Source organism: Dermochelys coriacea, chromosome 2, assembly GCF_009764565.3.
Source record: "Dermochelys coriacea isolate rDerCor1 chromosome 2, rDerCor1.pri.v4, whole genome shotgun sequence".
In the NCBI taxonomy this organism is placed as follows: domain Eukaryota; kingdom Metazoa; phylum Chordata; order Testudines; family Dermochelyidae; genus Dermochelys; species Dermochelys coriacea.
In genome coordinates, this window is record NC_050069.1 from 9,901,777 (window position 1) to 9,928,815 (window position 27,039).

The window sequence follows — 27,039 nt, forward strand, 5'->3', positions numbered from 1 at the left end:
GAAGAACAATTCCAGAGCTGCACAGACACTGATTTCCACTGTTAAAATTAGATAAAAACAACTTTGAAATCTAACCCAACCTTGCCAGATACACCATTTCCCGTGCCATCCCCCACTTAATGGAATACTAAATTGTATTGTAATGTAGATGGTGCCATGTGTAACATACTTTACCTGAGCTGGTAATAGCTAGAGCTAGCATGCATTAAAGGATCTTATGAAAGACATTTCCTGCATCTCTCCCCCTTTCAATAAAGGAAAATCTGCAGCCAGCCCATATCTAGTACAAGAGCCTGACCTGCTAGTGGCAGCCCTTCAACCTACCATGTACAAGAGGTACATGATGCCCCATCAGATTTTTTTAGGCAGGAATTGGACCTGTGTCCAAGACATCTAAGGAAGGAAAATTAATAGGTATGGTAAAAAAACATTTACCATTCTCAGCCCCCAACATGCTAAATGGTGCACAAGACTGTGCCTGTCAGCAGTAAGGTAAAGCAAGTAAATAGGCAGAGTAAATACTTGCAAAAAAGTATTTATGAATTTTGGCGTATTAGTATGTGTGGCTCATGTACTACAGAATACAAGATCCTTCTGCTGAAGGCAGCATTAGCTGAAGCCACAAGGTGCTATGGTGAATGTACACAGTTTAGACCAAGTGACCACTTTTCATATGTCTTCATAACAGATTCAAGTTCTAGAAAGATGTCCATATTCTGGACAGAAAGAAGAGTGCAATATGAATTTACATTGCATGGCTTTTTAGCTAGCTTTACAGCTACTGTGGAATTGACATTTATTTCAATTCTGGATAAAAACCCTGAACAGATATTCAGAAACAAAGATACAGGACTGCTCTTGAGCTGCCCAGTTTCTTTGGGACTAAAAAGAATATTAAACGTGCCATGTAATCATTCTTGGTCCTGCAGGTTCTCTACTTCTCTAACATAGATCAGTGATCTATTTGTTCCTGGATCACTGTCAACGTCTTTGGATTGGATAAATATTCTGTTTGTATAAACCTTCTCTGTGGGGTCTCTGTGGTGCAGGAATCCATGTGAGCCCACCTACTCCCAGGATTCAGAACCACATGTCCAGGCATGGTAAGAGTCCTCTTGCCATGTGACCTTTCATCATAATGTGCCAAGCAAAATGAGAAAAATTTTCTATTAAGGCCTCCATTTCAAACTTGCCTGACTTTTTAAAAAAAAAAAAAAAAAAAGGTTGTGAGGAGAAAGGTCAAACAAAAAAACCAAAAGGCTGACATATGACAAAAACTTACTTTGCACATTTATTTTTACAACCATATTTTAAATGATTTCTTCTCAAATTATAGTACTTCAAGCTGTACTATAGTAACAAACAATCATGTTTTAGTAAATCTTCATTTTATTTTTTTTGCCATATGAGACCTCCCTATGCTCTTTTATTCACTCTTTGCTGAAAAGTGGAAAATACATTTCCAGGTTTTTATGCGAACTCCAAAGTACATGATGAACAGGAAAAAATTATAAATTATTACAAATAGCTCAAATAGCAAAGTAATATTTATACCTTGTGATCATCTGCCATCTTCTTCCCAGCCCACATCTCTTTCACCATCAAGTGCCAAAGATCACACTCTGTCTTAAGGTTAGCTTCAAAGACTTCCTTTTTGGACACAGACTTAATCCTCAGAGTGGGTATTCTCAGAAGAAGGAAAGCTACAGTAGTACTTTTAACATCCTGTAAATGCAGAGAAACAAAGAACCCAGTAAAGCACAGTCACAGACAACATGCAGTATTCATTAAGCATGACAACTTCCAATATTCCTAGCCAAAACTAATTCTCTTGCGTTCACATCCACAAACACCCAGGCAGGGTCTCGGATCAAAGGACAATTTATGTTTAGGTATATTGCTAAACAGGGGGTGAGTTAAGACTACTTCTGATTGTATAAAATGTACTCATTTTACTGTTACCTCCATCCATTCTCATTCCCTATCCCCAATTTGTTTTTTCATACACTTGTATCTTTTCATAAATCCAGACTATAAGCTCTTTGGGCAACTGCCTTTTTTGTACAGGTCTGTATGGCACCTACCATATTTAGCACTGATCCATTAGCAAGGCCAATCGGCACTGAGAAATACCTCAAACTTTGGTTGTAGCCATGGATAGAATTAGTGATTTTTTAAAGATGTATTCACTGCCATCATAGTTCTTCCTCTTGTAAAACATTCATGAAATGTCTCAGCTTGAGAGAGAGAGGCTGTGCTACCAGGACGGAGTCTGGCATATTCTTGCTCTCAATCATGTAACAGATCATAACTAATTACTTCATGCTCACCTCTATATTCCTGAAAGTTGTGATCTCAACATAGCCAGGCCTTCCTTCAGTCAAAAGGAATAAGCGCTTCTGGGTCATTGCTATTTTTCCTACTCCAAAATTAGTTTTAACTGAGCAGGATAACTTGTAGACACATTCATTTGTATCTAAATGCTCTAGTACAGTGCGTGGCAGGTTAACCTCTTGAGCCTCTGCTTCTGTTTCCTTCCAGTAGTTGTAGAAATCTTTGAATGTTTCAGGGTCAATTTGTTTCTGGTGTCCTTAAAAGTTTTAAAAAGTTAATTATTTGAAGCCATTATATTTTATTTTAAATTAATATATTTTGAGGATACTAAGGGCTAGATTGTGTCCAAGCCCTGAGCAAAGGTTTGTTTATAAGCTGCCAAAAGTAACCCCAGGAGACATTTCAAAGTGAGAATTCCTCCCCTGCTTTTTCTTTGTCCCTGTGAGGGAAGGAGTACCTTGCTGCTTGCTTATACCATGGGCCTCCATCCATCCATCCGGTTCTCTCCCCACCCGCTCCAGGGAGGAACTAAACAGCTGCACAGCCTCTCTTACGTCCACAAACCCAAGCAGTGCACATAAAGGAATTCTTACTCCTCTGCTAAATTGGATTCTCTTTATTAGGATTTTCTAGCTCTTTATTCTTGAACATTATTAAATCATATTTACTCGATAGTGGATAAGAATAGAATTGATTATAAAAATAATAATTAATTGCAGATCAAAAGCTTATAAACCATATACATCCCAAGAATCATAAAACTGGCTGCTTTTGAACTCCAGATATTCCAACTCAAACAGATAAATTATAAATTGTATGCCACCTATTGTTTTAAATGTAGAAATTCTTGCTATTTTGGTCAATGTTTAATATACAGTGACCATATTATGACAACTGTTTCAGTTATTACGCACAGCAAATTGCAAAGGTGTGGCCTTTATTACCCTAGAGAACCAGAACACAAAATTTAATGTTTCAGATTTAGGAGGTAAAGAAATAATCCTGGAAACATCCTGAACTTTTCTTTTACAATCCATGATATTTATTCAGGCTCTAATGGTAGCTTCAGGAAAAATTTAGCCCTTGCTATTCCAATTCCAGACCTTTATTGATTGCTAGCTTGCTATGCTGTTTAGTGGTTTTATCATACGGACATATTATCTGCTAGGGATTAGGACAGGACTATATTTTATCTGTAATCTAAATCAAGATAGAGCTGGCATATCACTGGACAATTAAATGCTAATACAAAAGAAAAATAAAAAGACTGAAATCTGCACCCAATGACTATGACAAACAGGTTTGCAGACACCATTTAGCACCTGGTGTAGAATGAGTCAAATGTACTGCACTAAATAAGATTTCCTGCAAATATCCCAATTAAAAATTGCCAAGAAGGTGGAGCTTCAGTTTCTGTGGAACTGTTAAATTTCACAACCAAAATTATGAGGATGTAGCACGAAGGCCCCAATTCAGTAAGATACCTAAGCACATGCTTAACTTTAAGCACATGAACAACACCATTTATTACTCTGGGGGAATTTGGGTCTACATGCATAACTGAGGTTTCAGAGTAGCAGCCGTGTTAGTCTGTATTCGCAAAAAGAAAAGGAGTACTTGTGGCACCTTAGAGACTAACAAATTTATTAGAGCATAAGCTTTCGTGAGCTACAGCTCACTTCATCGGATGCATTTGGTGGAAAAAACAGAGGAGAGATTTCTCTCTCCTCTGTTTTTTCCACCAAATGCATCCGATGAAGTGAGCTGTAGCTCACGAAAGCTTATGCTCTAATAAATTTGTTAGTCTCTAAGGTGCCACAAGTACTCCTTTTCTTTATGCATAACTGAGTTATCAGTGTTCCCATAAAATGTAATGGAAATGATAGACTGTGGTAACAATGCTTGTGTGTTTACAAAAATTACAAGAACATTTTACTGTGAATTTTAAAGTTCTATGCTACATGGACACACACCCAGATTCAGTATGTACACACACACACACACACACACACACACGCTTCTTGCGCAGAGAAACATTTGAAAATATTTTCCTGAAGGCCAGAGAAAAAAAATACTCTAGACACCAACTTACATCACTTATCAATAAAAGTATAAAAAAATATTGACATAACAAAATAGATGTTTATTAACACAACATTTTCTGCTTACCTACTGTTAAGGCATCAAATAGCCGGTGTATTGTGTCTATATCTTTGACAATCCCAGATTCTTGGATTCGCTTCACAAAATCATCCAACTGCATGTGTGTTTTTGGTAATTTAAAATTTTTCACATGGTCATCTACTTTTATGACTTCTCTTTGTTTTTCCATCACTTGACTAATCAACCTCTTCAGCTCGGGTTTGTGGTCCGCTAGGGAACGTTCAGAAGGAGGCATATTTTCCACCATCTTCCTCACAAGATCAGTAGGGAAAATTCTTATGTCTGTTTTATATAGATTTTCAAAGTCTGAAAGCGCATCCAGTAATTTTCCTTGCATCAAACCAATAAGTCCGCGAAGGTAAAAATATCTTGCCAGCAGTGCTGAGTTATCATGTTGTAAAATATTTATAGCTCTGGTGAGATGATTGATAAAATCTGTATAGTAGGTGTGAACACACTGACTCATCAGAGGAAAGTGAATTTCTGGGATCCTGAATGTACTAATTGATTTAGATGACAATTTTACAGCTAAAAAAAGAGAAATAAAATGCTAGATATAAAAGTGAAGAATGAAAGCCTACAAGTATCTTCAAACAAGAAATTTTGTGACCTGTGCCCCCAGTAATGCAATATCATGCTTGTGAGAAAAATAAAATTGTTTGCCACACACTCCTTGATACCAGCAGGCCCTGATTCAGTAGTCCATCCCTACTCAGCAAAACACTTAAGCACATGCTTTACTTCTGGTACATGTTTAAATCCAACTGACTTTGCTGAACAGAGATGAGCTTAAGATCTGCTTAAATGTATTTCTGAACTGAGCCTTAGGTGGGAAAGGATAAACCGGCCCAGTAACTGGTCCAGGAAGCAGTCCCACAATGACAACACTAGAGTAGGTGTTCAGCCCCTTGTGGTGGTTGCAGGATAGCACAATTCTGAGCACAGTGTAGCCAAACGTTCAGGATAATGCAAGTCACTACTTCATGTAAGGTTTGGTTACCACCTCCTGACTTCCGCTGTGTTTCCATGGTCAGTGTGATGCTGTATAGAAAAGAAGGTGACCATCTACACCAATATGGTCCTGTTGCAAAATTGTGATAAATCTTGTACTAAATACAAGACACTGTGTGTGGGGTTATGAAATTTGTGTTTGTATCTTAAACATGTTGTGGGTCTGAAACACCCACAGGTTAGCTCTTTAGAAATAACAAAGCAGTTGTAAACTAAGGCATCTGCGGTGAGGAGCCCCCTGGCTGCCCCTATGCATAGGAGCCAGAGGAGGGACATGTTGCTGGTTCCGGAGCCGTGCAGAGTGGGGCAAGCCCCCGACCCTGCTCTCCAGCTGGAGCACCAGAGCAGGGCAAGCCCCAGACCCTGCTTCCTGGTGCAAGGCTTGAGGGCTGGATGTGGCCCCCGGGCCGTAGTTTGCCCACTCCTGCTCTACGGTGACTGTCTATGGATTTATGGTAAAACTAGTATAGTGCTCCAGGAATCCACATTCGTTGCTGGCTTGGTGAAATCTAAATTATAGAATATACCACCAGTTTGGGTGTGTTTGCCCCGTTTTCTGACAGTCTGACCAGAGATTGGCTCACTCAACTGTGAGCCACACCAGGCACCACGACAGTGAGCACCAAAGTACCTGGTCCAATATCACAAGGTACTGTATTTGTTAGACACATTTTTCCTTACCACGCTCTGTCTCTGATCTTCGGAGTGATGAAGTCCTAGCAGGACTATCATGAGACTTAATATCTTGTAGATTAGGCATACTTATTACCATACGTTTACTAATCATATACTGAGGGTTAAATCTTTTAGAAGCCATTTTCTCCACAGTTAGTCTTCTTGGGCTATCAAGCATTGAATTTAATCTGAAGAAAACAATTTTTAATTACATTTTACACATATTATACTATGCATCAGCATAAATGAAGATAAATAGTAATGTATTATTATTGCCCTATATTGTATTACAGTAACAACTACCAACTCACAGCACTCTATGGCCAATTTACTGCAGGACATTTTTGTCACATCCTTTGCAGTAAATTTCAAAAAGATGGCTCATCAATTAACTAGAAAGACAAGGTTACTCACCTTGTGCAGTAACTGATGTTCTTTGAGATGGTTGTCCCTGTGGGTGCTCCACTTTAGGTGTCTTGGCACCCTGCGCTTAAAATTGGAGCTCTGTAGTAGCAGTGCCCGGTTGGGGTCGCACACCCGCTGTACCAGTCTCGCACCGCTCCAAGTGGTTATATAGCAGTGCGCAGCCAACCGCCCCCAGTTCCTTCTCTACCCCAGAGAATCTGCAAGAAACTTCAAAGTAGAGGGGAGGAAGGAGAGTAGGGAAGGGACAACCATCTCAAAAACCCTCAGTTACTCGCACATTCTTGTCAACTGTTGGAAATGGCCCATCTTGATTATCACTACAAAAGGTTCTCTCTCTCTCCTGCTGGTAATAGCTCACCTTAACTGATCACTCTCATTATAGTGTGTATGATGACACCCATTGTTTCATGTTCTCTGTGTATATACATATCTTCCTACTGTATTTTTCACTGCATACATCAGATGACTTGGGTTATTGAGCTTATGCTCAAATAAATTTGTTAGTCTCTAAGGTGCCACAAGTACTCCTGTTCTTTTTGCGAATACAGACTTACACGGCTGCTACTCTGAAACCTGCACAAGGGTGCTCCACTTTAGGTGACTATTGAGCAGTTCTCCTTAGTGGAGGGGAAGGGCTTCGGAGTTTGTTTATTGATGGTGGATAACATCGTAAATCCCAGCTGAGCATCTGCTGCTGATTGTTGTTGTAATACATAATGTTTAGTGGAAATATGGGTTGATGTCCAGGTACCTGCTTTGCAAAAGTCAACGATAGGCCACAGATGCTGCTAACGCTCTGGTGGAGTCTGGTGGGGGTTACAGATTTTTGTTTTGGTAGCACAAATGGATACATCCAGATATCCATTTGGATAGTCTCTGTTTTGAGATGGCTTGGCCCCTCGAGTGTTCTGTTATGAAAACGAATAGTCCAGGTGATTTTCTGAATGTTTTTGTTCTATGTAAAAAGCTAATGCTCTGCGAACATCTAGCATGTGGAATGAGGCTTCCCTCCCGTCAGCATGTGGCTTTGGGAAAAATACAGGTAAGTAAATGGGCTGATTTAAATGAAAAGGGGAGGCGACCTTGGGTATGAATTTAGGGTGCGGTCATAGGATTACTTTATCCTTAAAGAATGTTGTATAAAATGGATGCACCATTAGGTGCGCCTAATTGCTATCACATCTGCAAGATGGGCAGGAGACTGAGGAAAGCCACCTTCATAGATAAGTGCAACAAGGAGCAAGTTGCTCAAACAGTTTTCCTGTGAGACTGCACAGAACAAAGTTGAAGTCCCACATGGGTGTAGGGTTTCTTAGTGTGGGATAAGCGTTTTCTATGCCTTTAAGGAAGCATTTAATCGTCGGGTGAGCAAATATAGCGACTCCATCCACTTTGTCATGGAAGGAGGTGATGGCAGCCACATGTACTTTGATGGAGCTTGTGGATAGCCCTGATTTTTTAAGCCCCAGTGTATAGTCGAGCATTCTCGATAGTGGGGCCGACAGTGGACAGATCTGTTTGTCCTGGCACCAGTGCAGAATTGTTTCCACTTATGGATATAGGTCTTTCTTGTGCTTAGTCTCCGACTGCTCAGTAGTCTCTCTTTCACCTGCTCAGAACAGTCTTTATCGACGCCACCCTCCCCCGCCCTCCCATCAGCCATGGAGTAACCAGGTCGTGAAGTGGAGTACTGTGACAGACACATCCTGCATCTTGTGATAGAAGGTGAGGCACTAAGGGAAGAATATGAGGGGTTTTCACTGCCATCTGACACAGGTATGGGAAACACATCTGTCTGGGCCACGTGGGTACAATGAGAATAATCCTGGATTTGTCCTGCCTGATCTTGTGAATGACTCGGCTTACAAGTGGAGTCAGGGGAAATGCATACATCAGTGGCACTTCCCAGTTCAGGAGGATAGTGTCGCTTAGGGAATGCTGTCCCAATCTGGCCCAGGAGCAATATTGTGGGCACTTGGCGTTTTGAGCTGTTGCAAATAGATCTATGGTGGGGAACCCCCATAGTTTCAATATGGCTTTGAAAATTCCAGGATCCATCTCCCACTCATGGGTTTTTGAAAAATCCCTGCTTATTTGATCTGCTGTTGTATTCTGACATCCCGGCACATAAGATGATGATCTCTCTATGTTGTTTGCGATGCACCAATTCCAAAGGCGTATTGCCTCTGTACATAGGGAGTATGATCGTGCTCCCCCTTGGCGATTTATATAGAACATGCATGCTATATTTTCTGTATGGATCTTGACGGTATTGTTCTTGATTAAAAGGGAGAAAGTGCTCACGCGCATTTTGGACTGCCCTTAGTTCCAACAAGTTTATGTGCAGGCTGGACTCCGCTGGGGACCAGAGGCATTAGATTGGAGGGCACATCTACGCGACAATACAATCAACTGGGGAAGCGTCTGTCATGATGGTCATGGTTGGAGCCTTTTGTTGGAAAGGAACTCCTGAGCAGACATTTTGTGTTTGTGTCCACCACGTTAGCAAATCTTTTACCCTGCATGGCACTATGAGGCGTGTTGAGAGAGTATCTGTGCAGTATATACAAAGTTCAAAGCCATGCCTGTAAGCATCTCATGTGAAGTCTGGCATACTTTAGAACAAAGGTTGTCGTAGACATGTGCCCCAAAAGCTGTAAGCATGTTCTGGCAGATGTTTGCAGGCTCCATGATATCATTAATTGGCAGGGCTATCTTTGCCGCTGGGAATGCCTGGAGTATGTCTGTGAGCTTGTGCTGATCTCTGGTAGTTGTGCTAGCAAAACGTCCAGGGATTCAGCTACCCTTCTGAAGAGATCATGAAAAGTTTTGAAATCATCCTCCATAGTGTGTGGGGGTGGTGGGGGCGTAGAGGAGGTGGCATCGTCATTTCATCCAGTGACAAAGATGAGATGCGAGTAGGCTGTAGAATGTCACCTTCAGCTGTGTCCTCAGGCTCCTCGGTCTCTTCCTCTTGTGTCTCTGAGGATGCTGGGACCATTGGTGAAGGGGACAGTGTTGCTCTGGACCTAAGCAGGTTAGGGGGCCTGAGATTTTGGGCCCTGTACATTGCCCATGGATCCCAGTATGGCCAGCTGGGTGGGAATGGTATAGGGGGCGGTGCCCATGGTTGACCATACCATCCCCGCACGTCTGTAGATGTTTGGTGATGAGACAGTCCAGGTTTAGGCAAGGAGTGTATACTGCTGCCTTATACTCTTCTTCCTCATCACTGGAGATAGGAGGGGCTGATCCACAGGGAATGGTCACCAAGCTTGATCCCAGTCTAGATAGGGTACTGTTGGTACCAAGTAGAGGAGACTCAGGCGTTGATGCTTCTATCAGGTCCACATGCCTCACGAATTGCTGCAGGACCATGAAGCTCGGTGCCGGGAAGGCATCATGCACTGACCACTAATTAAGAGTTTTAGCTGTCAGTGCCGATGACTTAGAGCTGTTCTACATAGGTACAGCAGGTGGTGCCATTGTACTGCTCGGTGCCGAGGTTTTCTTCAGCTCAGTAAGTGCTGAGCTGGGAGGTTTGACTTTGCTACATGCACCTGCATTAGAGCTTGCCCGCATAGGGTCTTTAGCTTCTCGGTAAGTCTCAGTACTGGATGTTTCCGGTGCCTGGAGCTCAGACGCAGTTGATGCCATTGTTACCGGGGCAGATTTTTCATTTGGAGATCACTTTCTTTTAGGTGATTCTCAGTGTGGGGATGCGTGGGGCCACTTTTTGGTAGCCTTTCTAGGAGCAGGCTCCTTAGCAGCCGTTATTGAAGCAGATCCCGTCAGATGCTGCCGCTGGCAACTGTTAGCCAGGAGGCGTCCTGAACTGAGGGATTTCTCCATCATAAGGAGCTTCAATTAGAGATCCCTGGCCTTCCTTGTCCTCCTGTCAGTTTTCAACAGTGTGGACATTTTTGGGTAATGTGCGTCTTGCCAAGGCAGTTGACATAGTGTGCGTAGCAATCAGATCCTGCTATGGAGAGTCTGCAAGTTGGACAGCGTTTAAAACCTGGTGAGCTAGGCATGCCTGAAAGGGAAAGTCCTTTGGAGAAAGAACAGGGATAAACCCTGTTTTTCTTTCTTTTCTTTTCTTCAAGGCAAGAGCTGAGTACTTGCTGGGGAGGCAGGGATAAAAGAGGGAAGGGAAAATATATATATTTTTTAAGAAAAATAAAGGGCAAGCGGATAGGGTAGCTAACTACAACTAAGCTAACACTATTGGGAACAGCTATGAACTATTAACTTATCTAAAGTAAGAGAGGGTGCTACTGTCACTCTAACTCAAGCCAAAGGTAGTAGAGAAGGAACTGGGGGACAGTTGGCTGTGCACCGCTATGTAATCACTCAGAGTGGCACAAGACAGCTACTGCATGTGCACAGCCCAAGCAGGCACTGCTACTACAAATCTCCAATTACAAGCGCAGGACGCCAACACACCTAAAGTGGAACACCCACAGACATACTCCTTGAAGAACTTACTTATATATACAGGACATGATCCTACATCACTAACATTGTAAGACATTTTTCCATTAATTTCAGTGGAAGGAAAATCAAGTCTGTGATAAATTGTAGTGAGAAAATTTTACCTATCTTCTTCAGACTGAGTGCTCAACTCAAGTCGGGCAAAAGCATCCAGCCTTCTGTTCAGACGAGCTTTAAGAAACGAGTGAAATATATGGGTCTCTAACACCTGCAATACACAACAGCAAACTGATATTAATTGTTGATTATATACAAGTATACGTTTATTACTAGCGTTCATCCATTTTATTGGCCAAAAATAATTAAATGCAAGAGCCCATAGGAATGCAATGTTAACATTGCACAATTTTAAAAAAAAAAAAAATACCACACAAAAGTCAAGAAAAGTAAAAACTTAAAAATTCCAACAGCAACATCAGGTCAATCTCTTTACACACCCTGTATAATTTTATGGTATACATTTTAATGACAGACACTAATATATTAAACTTCAAATTTAACAAGAAAAAAACCTAAATTTTATATTTTCTAATTTTTTTTTATTGTAACCATGCAACTTTAAACTTCATTCATGATGTAAAGAAGAAGGCTCCTCAAAGCTCGAAGTTACACTGCCAAACTGAAGAGAAAATTGGGATGATATCCCTGCCGTTGACTGAATATTCCCTTTTGTGAAAGCCATTAAATTATCTCTCCTTAAGGTGATTTATTGAGACTTCCAGAAACACATCTAAAGCCCAAAATTTTGCCCTTTAGAATGGACAAGACTGGGGAAAAAAAAAAAAGTTAGATATTGAAGTCAAAAATATCTCACACATCCAAACTCTCCCAAAAGGTCTCCCTTCTTCCTGTACCACTTCAAATGACAGAAAATGACCACCACCATATGTAACCAATAATTTGAATCATTTCTAGATTCAAATCTAGAAATCTATTTCTAGAAACACAATATCAACATTTCTAGCACAGGGCTCTTAATCTTGTTCACCAATGCACCAAACTACTCATTCAGCAAAGCATTTAAGCACATGTTTAAGTCTCATAGATGCCGTCTCCCTACTATCCATCTAAGCTTTTATACCACACCTATGCTGGTGATACCTGACCTCCTTACAAATTTACTAAGGTTAACGCAAGATGCTATCTACATTTTTGGTTGTAGTTATGAAAACGAGCTTTCTTTAAATGGGAAAACAAACAAAGTAGTGGAGAATCTGTTTGCCTGGGGCATAAACTCCATGTCTGGGAAGAGGTATCACAGGCTAAGTGCCAGGGGGAATTATACTCACAGGTCTTCAGTTAATTTAAATATATTCATGTATTTAAAAATAAGGAAAAAATAAACTGCATATATAATAAGTTCTCCTACAATGCAGTGGGGCGGGACTAAAATTACCAGGTGGTCGATTCCAATTCAAAATACATTGATCTATATACAGTATTTCTAATGCACTTCTTAAAGTGGCATCTAAGCAGCAATTCTGGGAATTGTATTTATATGTATTTGTAACTTTATTTTCCCCCTAGATGGCATGCTATATTGACAATTGGGTTTATTAAGATAACAGGTAGCAGCAACTGAACCAGTTGCCCTTTTAATATAATGCTTGGTATTACTGGCCACTTTATTAAATGCGGTGGTCCAATTTTATTTTGTTGTAAATGAAGATATCACTAGGCTATTTAGCATTTAAGAAAATAAGGTCATTTGATTTTATTTTGGTAAATTGAGGACTTCGATGGCACAAATCCTCAAAGCAACTTGAAGATGTAAAGCACACACACACACACCCATCCCAATTTTAGTTCTTCACTTACTAATATTTCATTTACAATGAAGTATTAGAAATTATACAAACTTTTTTAAAAAAACAAATAATTCATTGTAGGCAACATTTTTAAGGCATTGAAATTTCTTTAAAACATTTTAAAACAAACATTTTAAGTTGTCTTGAGGAAATATTCCTGATTAGAAATAGTAGTGGATTGTTTTGTGATTTGTACATTTTTCCTTGTTCTGTTTGCTATGCATATTTTGCACAATAAAAATCTCTGCAAAATAAAAATTATCCCACTATAAATTTGGTAGTTTGTCCTATTAAATCTGCATGAACATTAGTATAGTCTACAGAACAGATTTAAGTAAAATGAGTTAGTGTTTGGACTCATTTCCTTCAACCTTGGGCATCTTCTAGAAATAGGTCATTCAAAAATATTCTACTTGTGGTTTTGAGTAGCAAACTCAGAAAGCTTCATTATCTAGTCGAGGCGAAAACTAATTACAATCTATTAGCGGTAGTGATCTGATTTCTTTGCCAGATGCAGAGTGCAGCTTCTGGAGAACCAACTGTCTAAGTAGCAATATTACAATAAATGAAGCTTTTGTAAATTTTTTAAGTGCACTTGCGATTTTACTCCTTCTGAGGAGTGAATCTGAAATGGCAGATAGGATTTTGGATGCTCCCACTCCTCAAACTCTCCTACTTTGTCCCATACACACTCAACACTTCTTAAAGTAACATTACTGTAAAAAAGGAGTAGATTAAAAATAAACGTAAACCCTGTATTCCTTTGCTTTTGTCATTTTAAATAGGAATTGCCATAGGGGTCCACCTAATCCAGAATCCTGTCTCCACCAGTGGTGAGAACCAGCTCCTTCAGAGGAACACGCAAAAAATTCTGAAGTAGACAGTTATGGAATAACCTGCCCATCAAGAAACCATCTTTTCAACCCTCAGTAGTTCGAGGTTGATTTACACCATGAAACATGAGAATTTATATTTCTTCCAAAATTTGGGACGTGGGTTTTTTTTCCCCTTCAATCTAATTCCTAAAATTTTTAAATGCATATTCCAGAGATTTAGCTGCAAAATTGACTTTACCATCAATATAAATCATTGCATGTAAAACCCTTGAAGCCAGTTCAAAAATATAAGGATTAATTTTCCTGGACTATAAAGTACTGTGTCTCACTTAGGGCAAAATTCAGCCCTTTTGAGCAGAAGACCTATGCCCACTTGAGTCCTATTTTGAAGCCTTAGCTGTGACTTCAGTCTCATGATGGCCATTTGCAAAAGGAAAATTTCACTTTGAAAAAGTGTTTCATTTGCACCTGAGGAAGAGATACAAAATAATTTCAGAGAACAATATGTTACCATATTTGCCTGAATATTTTTAATTAATTAAAATCTAGTCAATGTGTTATGAAAACTAATAGCTTATACAATATAGTCCAAATTTCAATAATTTCATTTGGTGTTTTGTAATAATAAAATAATAAGCTAACAGGTGATTAGAATAAACCAAGGATGTAATTACCTTTTTGTAAAATGGCTGATCCCCATGTGCCCTTGTTTTCAGAAACTCTTCACTATTAAACACTCTGTGTTCATAATTTAGGTGGTCCTTGACCTCCCTGTTAATAAAGAGCATGTTATAAGTCTGGAGACTTCGTAAAGAAATGCATTTTTGCAGTGAACCACTGGTATCAATAGAACCACACTATAGTACGAGAAGGCAGGTTCTGTTTTCTGAACAATTCTTAATCACTGAATTAAAGCAAATTAATGTAGAATCTTATCAATAGAAGTAAGGCAGGTTACCTACTATCACTGACATTTTCCATCAGAAAATCCACTGAGACACATTGGGGCCAACTTCAATATCTGAATTACCATGCAGTACCATCTGCTTATTAATGTAATAATTTAGGCCCCAATCCTGCAATTGTATTTGTATGGACAGAGCCATGAAGCCATCAAGAACTCCACTTTGGGGCACCATACAGACAAAAAGATCTGCCTGTGCAGATCTAATTGCAGGATCAGGGCCTTATTTTGTGCCATTACATTACAAGGTATTTAATCATTTGTAACGTTTTGCGTGCACACCCAGCTGCTATGTCCACTAAGTCTAGCCATAAAGCCAGCTTTACTAATAATCATGTTAAGTAAAAGAGATTTAATTCAGAAAAAAGGAGACAGGAAAAAAGGGAGAACTGGTTAAACAAAACACACACACACACACACACACACACACACACACACACCCCCCTATATTTTAGCATATATATTATGGCAGGAAGTAGAGGCTCTTCTCTTTCCCTTGCAAACCAGGAGTTAATCGCAACTTATGTGCTCCAGGAAGAGGCCAAAAAAGCAAGTTACTCTAGAAACAGGAAGGAGAGATTGACTGCGAGAGGGCTGCTCTCTGAATCAAGGGCTATGGGTAAAAAACATGAGGTTACTTATCCTAGACATATGCATATCATGGTGGCTGAAATAAGGGATCTGTTTTGTTATTATATAATAATTACGGATTCATATTGAGCATCAAGGATGAACTGAATTTTCAGGAAGGATTTGAATGAAGATGGTAATGGTATGGTGAACCAAATTTGGGACAACATACCCAAAGATGATGTTCACTCCTGTGCAGAGAGCCAGTACAAGACCTATGTACCACAAGTCTCAAGACTCAAGTATGATTAAAATATGGTTTAAATGGTGGCTAGATTTTGGTCTGGCCCTCTGCACAGCTGTAAATTCCACTCACTATGTATAAACATAGTGGTCGTGGGAGAAGCAGACAAACATGGCAAATGGAGTGTGGCAATTTTGTCAAGAAGTGTTTGCAGAGTCTTGCAAGTATTATCAGTATGTTTGCTGCTCTTTATGATTTTTCATAAGGACTAAAAATGCCTAGGTCTGTTCAGTCATAGATCTCAAGGTACTATCTAAGGGACAGGTAGATATCATCAGCCCGTTTCACAGATGGAAGAAGTGACTTGCAGAGCACCTAATCGCTGGTAGAGCTCAATTAAAACCCAAGACTCAACTGCCCAGTTCTGTGTATAGTCCAATGGACCATACTGCCTCCGATTGAGTCATTATCTTAACTGTATTATTGCAGCTTAAATATTCCTATGAATTTAGAAAAATGGTGGTTAATAAAAGGATATAAACCTACATTATTTAGGGGTGTGGGTTTTTGTTTTTTTAAAAGGATAAAAAATCTGCATACAGAAATACAAGACACTTTATTGAGAATAAAAACAGACAGCTTGAGCTGGAAACAGAAATTTCATCAATAAAGATTTACTTTCCTTCATTCCTGGACTCTGGTAGATAGAGCATTAGTAGACAGAAGAAACATTGCTGAAAAAAAGAATAAAAAAGAGAAAGTTTGAAGGAAAAAAGGAAGAAAGATGGCAATCTATTTGCATAATGCTAATATGATCTAGAATTAAAATCTGTTATCTATTTAGAAACAGACGAAGCATTTTTGTAGCCAAGTATTTAATGTAATTTTAAGAGAGTTAAACTTGTCAGGTAGCAAAGTATATTTCACTTAATATTTATTTTGAGTGTGTAACAGTCAATAGTAAAAGCTCAGCAAATCTCACACTGGCAGCATATCAGATTCCTCAGACTCATTAGAAAAAACATTTTTTCCTTCTCCAGACTATGTCAGTATCTACTAAGTGGCAATCAAGTACCAGTAAACAGCTACCTGGAATTGAATAAATGCCCTAGGGGTGAGCTCAAATTGTCTTAACATGTCAATTTACATTTATTACTGGGATGGAGCTATATGCCAACGCTCCCCTCATTAGTGTACTGTTCCATTTATCTCACAATGTGCTACATTAGTAACCATCATAAATATATCATTTGAATTTAACGAACTCCCTCACTGGAGCCTGCAGAATCAGACCTTCAATATTTTTACTCCTTAAGCTAAAATATCATCATGATAAACCCACCCGTAAACCATGAAGCTCTCCTACTGGTAAATCTAGATTTACAGAATCTTTGTTCTTTCTCTGTTCTGTCCTCTATTTTCTTGTAGGACCTGGGCACTAGAAGTGACACCTCTCCAAACCACAGAAACCTATGGACATCCCACATGAATGGGATGTTCAGTAAATGTTCCGAGCATGCTGAGGTATTGTATGAATTTTAGTGTATTGGGTTAGAGTCTCAGAACCAGTAGAGCTTCAGCAGTTGGGCAAATACCTGAGAGGAAAAGAAGAATGTGACTCTGGTCCAAGTGATTAAGATACTCAGAGAATCTGGGAGAGGACCTGACAAGTACATTTTACTCATTCTGAAATAATCTGTTTCTGTTCAAAACCTACACAACCTTGCATTAATAAAGTAAGATCTGAGGGAACTAAGGGGAAATTTGAGATTTTCCAGAAATGTAAAGGCAAATTAAAATAGATTTCTGGGACAAAGATTTATGAATGACTGAAACCAACAAGAAAAATCAAAGCCAAGTTGACTACGCTCTTTCATCCGCTTTTGAGAAAATGAATTAAACGTATTGGTACTTTGATTGCCATCAATATGGCTCATGCCATCTGTAACCAGACCACAAAGCACTTTAATAACTTTTCATTTCCTGTTTGTGTTCTTACGCTTTAATTTTCACATGGTTGGGAGAGCAGACTCGTAACACACAACAGACAATAGCAAGTGTCAAGGGGCTGCAAACATCAATCACCGCATCTGAACTCACGTGCACAATGGCATAGTCATACAGAGCTAAAGGGTCACAAACAATAAGAACAATCAGTTCTGCATTGTGTCCACTGGCTATGCCTATACAATCCTTTTCCCTAAGCGTATTTTTATTCCTCCTTACGACCCTTGCAGAGTCTGCAGGTCTGGAAGGCACTGGCACTACTTGTGTGACTATTAGTGCTATTTATACTGAACCATAATCTTACCCTCAAATCTGAGGCATTTGGGCTACACCTCTCTTCCTGGTGTTTTCACATGAAATGGTAGGGAGTTTAAAACAAGAATTTTAATTTCTCAGGATATAACAAAATACCATGAACTCTTTATCTGAAGTTATAGATAACATAATGAAACTATACCCAATTATGTGAACTGCTGAAATTTTACCACTGGCCACTGTACTAAGCTAGCAAAAAAATTCTTATCAGTGTCCTTCAACAGATCTAGAGATTTTTCACAGTATCTTAAAAAAAAAAGCAACATAATATTCTCAGAGATAGAGCAGGTGTGGATGTTAACTGGTACTAGGGTTTTAGGGCATACAATCATCATCACCACCCACCTGAAGATGTTGACAACTAACTGCAAAGTAACCTGCTGAACTTTAGTATTCAGTTTTTGCTGCCAAGCCCTCCTGCGCATTTGTAGTTCAATAAAGTCTGTATTGGAGCTGAGGTGACAGAGTTCTAGATCATAATGCAACTGAAGGCTCTCAACTCTAGAAAAGAAAAAATTAATGAGTTGTCCCTTAAAAACAAGGGTTTTTTGTTTTTTTAAAAAATAAAGAGAAACTTGCATCTTACCCTACTTTCAACTAAAGAAATCACAAGATTTCAATTGCAAGTATTGCTATAAAGCCAATAACGTTTCTTGTGAAACCTACTCGTAATAAAACATGGAACTTTGGACATCTCCAGTGTACATACTCCCTGGAAACATTCTTGTGTGGTACGGGCAATATTTGACTTCTAATAAGTCAGCAATGATTGCATTACACCCTAAGTGGGGTGACCATTATCTGGCTTGCCAGGGGAAAAGGGTATACCACTTTAAGGGTTGGGGGGTGGGGGTGGGTAGAGAGGTGCAGAAGCAGAACAGGTCAGCAAGGCAACATTGACGCATCCCCCAGGAACCTGAAGGGCAGGGACTTGATAAAGGACAAGCCCTCCCTGCACCAGGGAAAAGTGTTTGTTAAAGGAACAGAACAGGAGGGGTTCAAGATGCTTATGACTAGCTCAGGAGGGAGCCAAAGGGACCCCCCCTTTATAACACACCTTAACCCTCATTTGAGGGGGTGCAGGGAAAAAGGATGTTAAGGTCCCAGCAACAGGTTGGCTAGGGATCAAAATGGAAAAGATGGGGGGAGAGGGGTGGAAAGGGTCTGATGAAAGCACCCAGGTAGATATTTAAAGAATTATGGAGTTACCTACATTGCACACTTATGTGCTGGGTAGTGATAAATTTGTGTCCTAATTAAACCATATCCAGTGTCTCCTATTCTTCTTCCAGTATAGATGGATCACGATTATGGAATACCAACATTAGTAACCGTAAGGAAAGGAGCATTACATTGATCAGATAATAAAGAAAGAATACTGTGGTTGTGTTTATGACATATGCACCGTAACTGTATAAAGCTACCTGTACAAAAAGTCCAATTTGCCCTTGCCCAGTCTGGTGTTTTTATTTATGTGAAATAAACAAAATCTGTTATAAAAGAGTTTTCCATGGGACTTATCCTACTTATGGCATGAACCATTCAGGTTTCTTTTTACCTTTTTATAAATGTTTCTGCTGCTTGTGAAGGGACATATGGAATTACAGCCTCATCTACAGATGATTTTGAATGTGTAATGTCTCCATTATCAATGTTGATTAGAATTAAATCTTCAGCTTCCTTTGTAAAAAACAAACATGTTAAAGATTAAATATAAATAATGTTGATAAAAATATTTCCTCTCGATGTAGCCTGCAGATACTTAAATATAAAGTGAGTTACTCCAGCACAGTGACTGCTCTTAACTTCTTAGGAAAGTATTGTAATTTATAACCAAAAAGGGATGGTCCTGTTTTAACTTGGTCTTTTGGAGGACTGACACAACTACACAATTATTTTCAATATAAATAGTCTCACATTAATTTATTAGGATTTCAAAGAAAAAATACACAGATTTGGAGATCTAATATTCTCTTCATGTAGTATTAATGAATAAGTCCATATATCCTCCACACATCAACATATATGTACAAGCTGTAACAGCTGGAAATTTCCTGCATATCAGGGACAAACCTTTCTGAATTAAGTTAAACACCTTTGGGGGTCCATTGCATTAAAAATGCATTTGTTTATGTGTTATTGTGAGATTGCATGCAATTTCTCTTGAAGGAAGGGGGATTTGGGAGTAATCGAAAATTACCAAAAAGGCAGAACAAGAAGGTGACCCCAGCAGGACACTATAAAGGAACTCGTAGGGAACTAGGGGAGAGTGACATCTTGCACCAGAATAAGAGGAGGGAGGCTACTGCATGGGCAGGATAGGCAAGGGGGGTGAAAAACCCTGCTTGCCTGCCTGATGGAACACAGATAATCCCCCCAAGGACTCCCAAGGGAATGGTGAGCTAGTGAGGGACATTGCCTTTAGGACGTAAAAATTCCCAGACTGTGGCACATGCGTACCACTCAAGTGGAAGGCATACAGGGACAAATACTAGGTCTGTGTCCTGTGAGTGAGCATAGGGACCCTGAGATGGAGTCTGTGGCTGGACTCTGTTCAGACTCCAGAAGCTTACCACCCCCTGGAAATGCAGAGCAGCAGAATTTTTGATTCCTCTCAAATAAATCCTAGTGGGTGACCGGGAAGGGACAGTCAATAGGATCTGTGAGACAAGCTACAAGTACTTTTTTTTTTTTTTTTTTAAATCACCTCAGAATAGTCCTTATTCAGTTTTCATACTTAAAATAACTGGAGAAATAAATGAATATGTATAAAGCTCTGAATTCATAAATCTATTTGCAAGTCAAGGACTACATAATTCAGATTATAATGCAGTGTACATAAAAAAACTTCAAAGTGACACTGAGATAAGAATTATATATTTAATTGTACCTGTGTTAGTTGCACCAACCTACATTATGTAGACTGAAAATATTTTTTTACTACAATTTACTTTCACAGGTTAACATGTTTGGTTTTGCATTTTACTGATTCTGGACAAGACTAGACTGATTAATTTGGTTTATAGTCATATTCATTCATCTTGTATCTACTAGCACAATGCTGTTGTGTTTGGGTTTCCAACGCTGCAAAGGAATGTCTCTCTCAGGCTTTGTCTACACTGGCACTTAATTGGCAAAAACTTGTGTCATTCAGGGGTGTTAAAAAAAAAAAAACACCACACACCATGCATCCCCAAATGACAAGTTTTACGGATAAAAAGCGCCGGTGTGAACAGTGCTTTCTCAGCAGGAGCACTCTCCTGCCAACAAAGCCACTGCCACTTGTGGGGGGTGGACTTTTTTTTGTCAGCAGGAGAGCACTCTCCTGCTAATGAACAGCAGTTATACTGTGCGCCTTTTAGCAGCACAGCTGTAGTGGCACAGCCATGTCGCTAAAAGCCTCGTAGCGGGGCCATACAGTCATACACCCTCAAACAAATGTAAAACTCTAAATTTTGGGCCCAAACTATCCGACAGTGTCACTTTGAGCAGTTGAAGTTTTATTGGTCACTGAAAATGCTCTTTATATATCAACCCACAAAACACTTGTTAAAATAATATTAACATTCAAAGAGAAGAAGAAAATTATTAATCCAATTCTGAAATTGCATTCTAAAAACTCACCTTTATATTGCTAAAATCAAAAAGTGTTAAAAATGTAAATCTGGAAATCCATCATGACAAAGAATTAGGAATTTGAGGCCCATGTATTGCACAAAAATATTATTAAGCATTTTCAAAGCTGTGCTTGGTGCTACAGAGAAACAAGCAAAGATATGGGCCCTCCCTGAAAAACTGACACTGTGAGGACCTGATACTGCAATCACATACATACATGCAAAATGTTATCGACAGGAAAATTCCCACTGGCTTCAACTTACTACTCATGTGCATAAATTACATCTGAGCATACATTTGCAGGATTGGGACTCAAATCTGACATCACATAACAAACAAGGATCATAGACCACGCTGGAGAAAGAATATAAACAAAAAAAAAATCCACTCAATAACTAAATGATGGTTCTGTTGAAGTTAAAAAAAAATTTTTGTAGGAAATCTGGCCAAAATTTGTTTTAAAGAGGGACTGAATGGAGGCAAGGGAGGTGGCTTACTAAACAGACCTAGGGAAAAGGAGCAGCAAGAGTGAGAATGTTCTATGACAAACCTGGCTAACTTCTTCAAAATGATCAATGTGACATCCCATAAGAAAAGAAGTTGGGGCCATTACAAAATCCAGCATCTGACGAGATAGAATAGGTACAAAAGTGTGTTGCCATTGAATAGGATGAAGGTACAACATGAAGCATTCAGCTATGAGTGTTAGCAGGGCCCAGTCAGAAGAGAAGAAGACAATCCTCTGCTCAGTTAAGATGCAAGTTATAATCTGGAAAAAATGATGAAAATGATTAATATTGTAATAATACTTGTTACATAAAACAAGTTCTATAAAAAGCATCTCCAAGTACTTTACAATTTAAGGTTCACCTTCAGGGGATCAGTGTTACAGTAATAAACATTTTACATATTGATAAACTGAGACAAAGACAAGTTAAAGGATTCTTACACAGCCAGAGTGCTAGGAATAAAAAGTTATATGAAGTCAAAGTTATATGCCATTACTTCAGTGGAACCAGGATTTCTCCTCAGGAGTCCTGTCTATCAGTCCACTGGCTCTAGCCCCAAGACTACAATGTAAGAGGCCTTTATAGCACCCAAATTAAGGGATAAAAAGCAAAACCAGACACTGATGGAACACACAGATGTACCACATAAATTTTAGAGTAAAAAGGGCCACAAATGGTTAAGCTTGTATAGGCACAATTACCCAAATGCACATGCATCCAGATGCACTAGAAGGAAGTGATCATGCACAACATTTTCGAATGGGAAGGCTGGCTGTGCACCAAATGCCTGCAGACAAATACACGAGATAGTGGGCCTGGCTAAAAAAAATAAGCCAACACGACCTATTTTCAGAACTGAGATGGATTAGATGCACACTAGGAACAAACCAAAGGCACAGATGAAACAAGGATCCAATCAGCCCTTCAGTTCAAAAGACGAAGCAGCTGAGGGGGACAATGGTGATGTATTAAGAAAATAAGAGGGGCTGCTGGCAGGACATTGTCTTGCCTTTCTTCATTAATTACATTAGACAAATATAATGGTGGCACCTGTTGCGGCTCCATCATTATGGCTGGCTGAATTTTGCATGTAAAACAGATTCAATTCTCTGCTATGCATGATAAAAACAGTGTATACTCCCCAAAGCACTTACTGTTTTAGCATGGAATGAATTTTATGAGAGTTTACAAGTAAATCTGTTATTTAGTTTAGGAGTTTTAACAATTGGTCCTTTAAGAAATTTAGCACCTGGTGTTAGACCATGCAGGAAAAAGAACAATCAAGCTAATGTATCTATAAAAATCAGTTTAATCTAATCTGGACCCCAAAGCACAAAAATGCCTTAATCAGAAAATATTTCATGGTGTTATTACATAGAGTTAAATTGTTTGAGTGCCCTAAATGGGCATTTCCATATATTTTAAATGTATTAGGATTTATTTTAAACTTAGCTCTGAATTTCCTGTGTTTAGAAGTGCATGATTTGGAGATAATTACATCTCTGTAATGTATTTAACTCTAAATTACTGATATGTACTCTCAACCTGAACTCCATCTTGCAGAATTTTTTCTGGGAACAAGAAAAGAATCAAGGTAACAAGCAAAAAAATGTGACACTTGACAGAATCTTTAAAGTTTTTTGTTTTGTTTTTTACCTGTAGCACCTGTTCTGGTTTGAAACACAGTAATGGAAGATGAAGATCCAAGTCAATAATTGGGCTGTCTGGATCCTCCCGTGATGGAAAGACTATCTGTAGTGGTTTCATATTAAATATCTATAGTAACACATGGTTTTCAATTAGTTTTTAATTAAGAAATGGTCTCATAGAATATGAAATTTTAAATTCTAATTCTAATAATAAAATATTATGGTTATCAGACAGAAAATTAAATAAATAAGTGCACAGAACTCAACATTTTGCTTTATGTACAAAAGATAATTGCAGTACTGGAAGAATTAAATTCAATAATAAATCTCCATAAAGATTTATAAAGCACTGTGGTTCCTTTCAGTCTAGTAAGAGGTTTTAGATACTGAAACAAATATTAAAATTGAGGAAATGAAATACCTTTTTACATAAAATTGTAAAAAGTATTTTGATAGAATCATAATCATCTTTAAGGGACTCTTGTCGATTATGTCTATTGTAAGTTTAGTCTAACTGCATTCTGTCTTTCTAGGCTACCTCTGCCTTTATCAGAGCAATATGTCTGGATCCACCTGCTTTATTATCTAATATTTTTTCTCCAATTCTAACTGAGAAACTTTACCTAAACATAATTTGTAATTTCACTGCTTGCTGATTACAACTTAAAGAGTACACCATCTTATAATAATTGATTTGATATAAATAAGGTTAATTATTAAGAGCTGAATCATGCCATTTAGACAACCTACAGAAGGAACTGTGGAGAGCTGCACCATTCCAAAAGCAGCTTCTTGAAGCTCCCAGGTGCACATAGGGAGAATACACCCCTTTTTACCCCGATACTTGACCCCTTTTTACAGTGCATCTATATATGGTCCCCATTACCATAATATCGGCGAGCCTCACACTCTTTAATGTATTTATTCTTCCAACACCCCTGTAACATAGGGAAGCACTGTCCTCATTTTGCAGATGGGGAAATTGAAGCTAAGTGACTTGCCCAAGGTCACACAAAACATCTGTGGTTTCAATTCCCTGCTCTGCCACATCTCCCAAGTACTAGACTAGCACTCTAAATACTCAACAACCCTTCCTCTCCTCACTACCCTATCTGCTGCGCAGAAAGGGCAGAACTATGGCCCCACCTTCTCCCCACCTCTTTGGTGTACCATGGTCCATTAGAAAACAAGGTAAGAGCAGTCTGTGCCCCAGGAGCACAGGTACTGACTTCAGTGGGGTCACCCTGGCATTAAAACTGGTGTTACAGAATATGCTCTATTTTACACAAACAGCATACTTAGTATTTTAGAGTAGGTAATGTTAAAATAATTATGAAATTGAGCTTCAGTAATTACCAAGTGGAGTGTTCCTGGTGGAGGACTGGGTATTAAAGATAATTTTGCTGCAAATTCTTTTATACGATCACCAACATCTAAATCCCTGCGAGGTGTCAGATGTACCAGTAAGCTGAAATTAAAGTATGTCAAATATTTTTTTAAAATGTAACATGGAAAGAGGCTAAAAAATAAACTCTTCCTTGATACCTTAAAACTAAAAAAATTGTTGGGATGGATAAAAGTATTATTACAACTATTTAACCTCTGGTTTATTAGATAATTTAGAGGCTCCGATTGATTTTAACAATGGTGCTGTGTATGAAGCAGCTCTTTCATATCTTTCACACACAACTTTATTTATTCTTCATGTGTGCAAGTCTGTCAAAATGTTTCTATTTTAAGAGTTGAATTTCTTCGCCACTTCAAAACCACCCAATTTTGCAGGCTTACACTCAATATTCAGTTATAAATTAAAAATACACAATAAAAAAAAGGGTTACTACTGCAGCATTACAACTGAGAAATTAAATGCACGTCAAACTCAGAAGTTTAATTTCCTAAAGTATCATTGCACGAATGTACAGTAGTGCAATAAATGACCATTAAAATGTATGCTTCAACGTGCATGCATTGTAGCAAAAAATTAACTATAAGAAGTTAGAACTTTGAATGTCCTGACTTTTGTGCACATATAAATTGTCAATTTTAAATTTCATCAGATTTTTTTTAAATGCTTTGGTTCATTTTTTGGCACATAAATATGCTATTGTATTTTGCCTGTGAAAATAAGTTCAGACACCGTTGTCAGCTCCAATTCATACCACAACATCATCATATTTTCAGTGCAATAGTTGTGATTGTGTCTAACTTGGGATTTAAGCTCCATGTGGAAGTGATCATTTCTTTCCCTATGTTTGCACACTGCCTAGGAAACAGACAGAGCTCCACAAAGTACAATAATGGACTGGAGACCACCAACCATACACCACAGTCAGAATGTGGATCCTGATCAGCACTAGGAGACACAGACAAATAAGTAAGAGTTTATTCCAGCCAATAACTGGAGGAGTCATATCATAGAGAGGTTCTACTTTCAGTGCTGGAAGTCCTTTCTGACAAACTACAAGGTTATGTAATGACAGTCAAAAATTTCTCTGAAATATTTGGTATGATATCTAGGAAAGATCCAGTATTGGGACAAAAGAAATTTCCTAAACACAAGATATAATTGGACTTTACATTTCTTAGCATTGAGCTAGCCATTCAGGAGTCATATACAACCATCTAATTTTTCAACAGTGACTAGTAATTTTGGGTACATTTTTGGTTGTCCAACTTGAAACACCAGAGAGGCCCGACTTCCAGAAGGTGAGGGTACAATGTTCTCTGAAACTCCTACCTCTTCAAGGCATCTCAAGTCTGCCACTTAAAAGTAAGTTACCCAAAATTACTAGTCACTTTTGAAAAGTTAGACCAATGTTCTCTCCAGAACAGAAATCTATATAGATTATCTGGCCAATAGCTTCAAAATTCACTCCTAGTTTGGCCCCTCTTTTCAGATGACGACATCTCTTCCCCATCAAAGCAACAGTGATCCAATTTTTCCCCCCCATTATTTTGCCATCTCTTCTCCTGACCTGAACCTCCAACCCCACTTTCTGGCCCCATCCCTTCGACCAGGAAAGACTAAGGGCTTGTCTACACTGGCACTTTACAGCGCTGCAACTTTCTCGCTCAGGGATGTGAAAAAACACACCCCTGAGTGCAGCAAGTTTCAGCGCTGTAAAGCGCCAGTGTAGACAGTGCACAAGCACTGGGAGCTACGCCCCTCATGAAGGTTTTGTTGGTTTTTAAGAACACTGGGAGAGCTCTCTTCCAGTGCTCTGCCACAACTACACAAGCCACGTTAAAGCGCTGCCACAGCAGTGCTTTAACGCTGCCAGTGTAGACTAGTTCTAAAGAATCATGCTTAGGGCTAGTCACCACTGTTCCTTAATTAACCAAGGGGAGGATGGTTTTGAGCAACAAAAGGTGCTTCCTGCATGCATACTGCATGCACTGCTTCTGTAGAACTCCCA

At 39.0% G+C, this 27,039-nt stretch overlaps 1 protein-coding gene across 6 annotated transcripts in view; it reads right to left on the reverse strand.

The window, feature by feature from the left end:
• The window catches only part of DENND3 (DENN domain containing 3), a 66,376-nt gene that overhangs the window by 21,687 nt on the left and 17,650 nt on the right, over nucleotides 1–27,039 (reverse strand). For 5 of the 6 annotated variants that reach the window (XM_043507281.1, XM_038389553.2, XM_043507284.1 and 2 more), the window contains 11 exons: nucleotides 24,980–25,091; nucleotides 23,631–23,750; nucleotides 22,016–22,234; nucleotides 19,406–19,527; nucleotides 18,193–18,348; nucleotides 14,422–14,518; nucleotides 11,208–11,311; nucleotides 6,190–6,371; nucleotides 4,504–5,025; nucleotides 2,331–2,590; nucleotides 1,555–1,725 (listed from right to left, as the gene is read on the reverse strand). In XM_043507281.1, the coding sequence (XP_043363216.1) occupies nucleotides 1,555–1,725; nucleotides 2,331–2,590; nucleotides 4,504–5,025; nucleotides 6,190–6,371; nucleotides 11,208–11,311; nucleotides 14,422–14,518; nucleotides 18,193–18,348; nucleotides 19,406–19,527; nucleotides 22,016–22,234; nucleotides 23,631–23,750; nucleotides 24,980–25,091 (2,065 nt within the window). The remainder of the gene's footprint in view (nucleotides 1–1,554; nucleotides 1,726–2,330; nucleotides 2,591–4,503; nucleotides 5,026–6,189; nucleotides 6,372–11,207; nucleotides 11,312–14,421; nucleotides 14,519–18,192; nucleotides 18,349–19,405; nucleotides 19,528–22,015; nucleotides 22,235–23,630; nucleotides 23,751–24,979; nucleotides 25,092–27,039) is intronic. The other variant, XM_043507282.1, reaches the window with a different exon arrangement.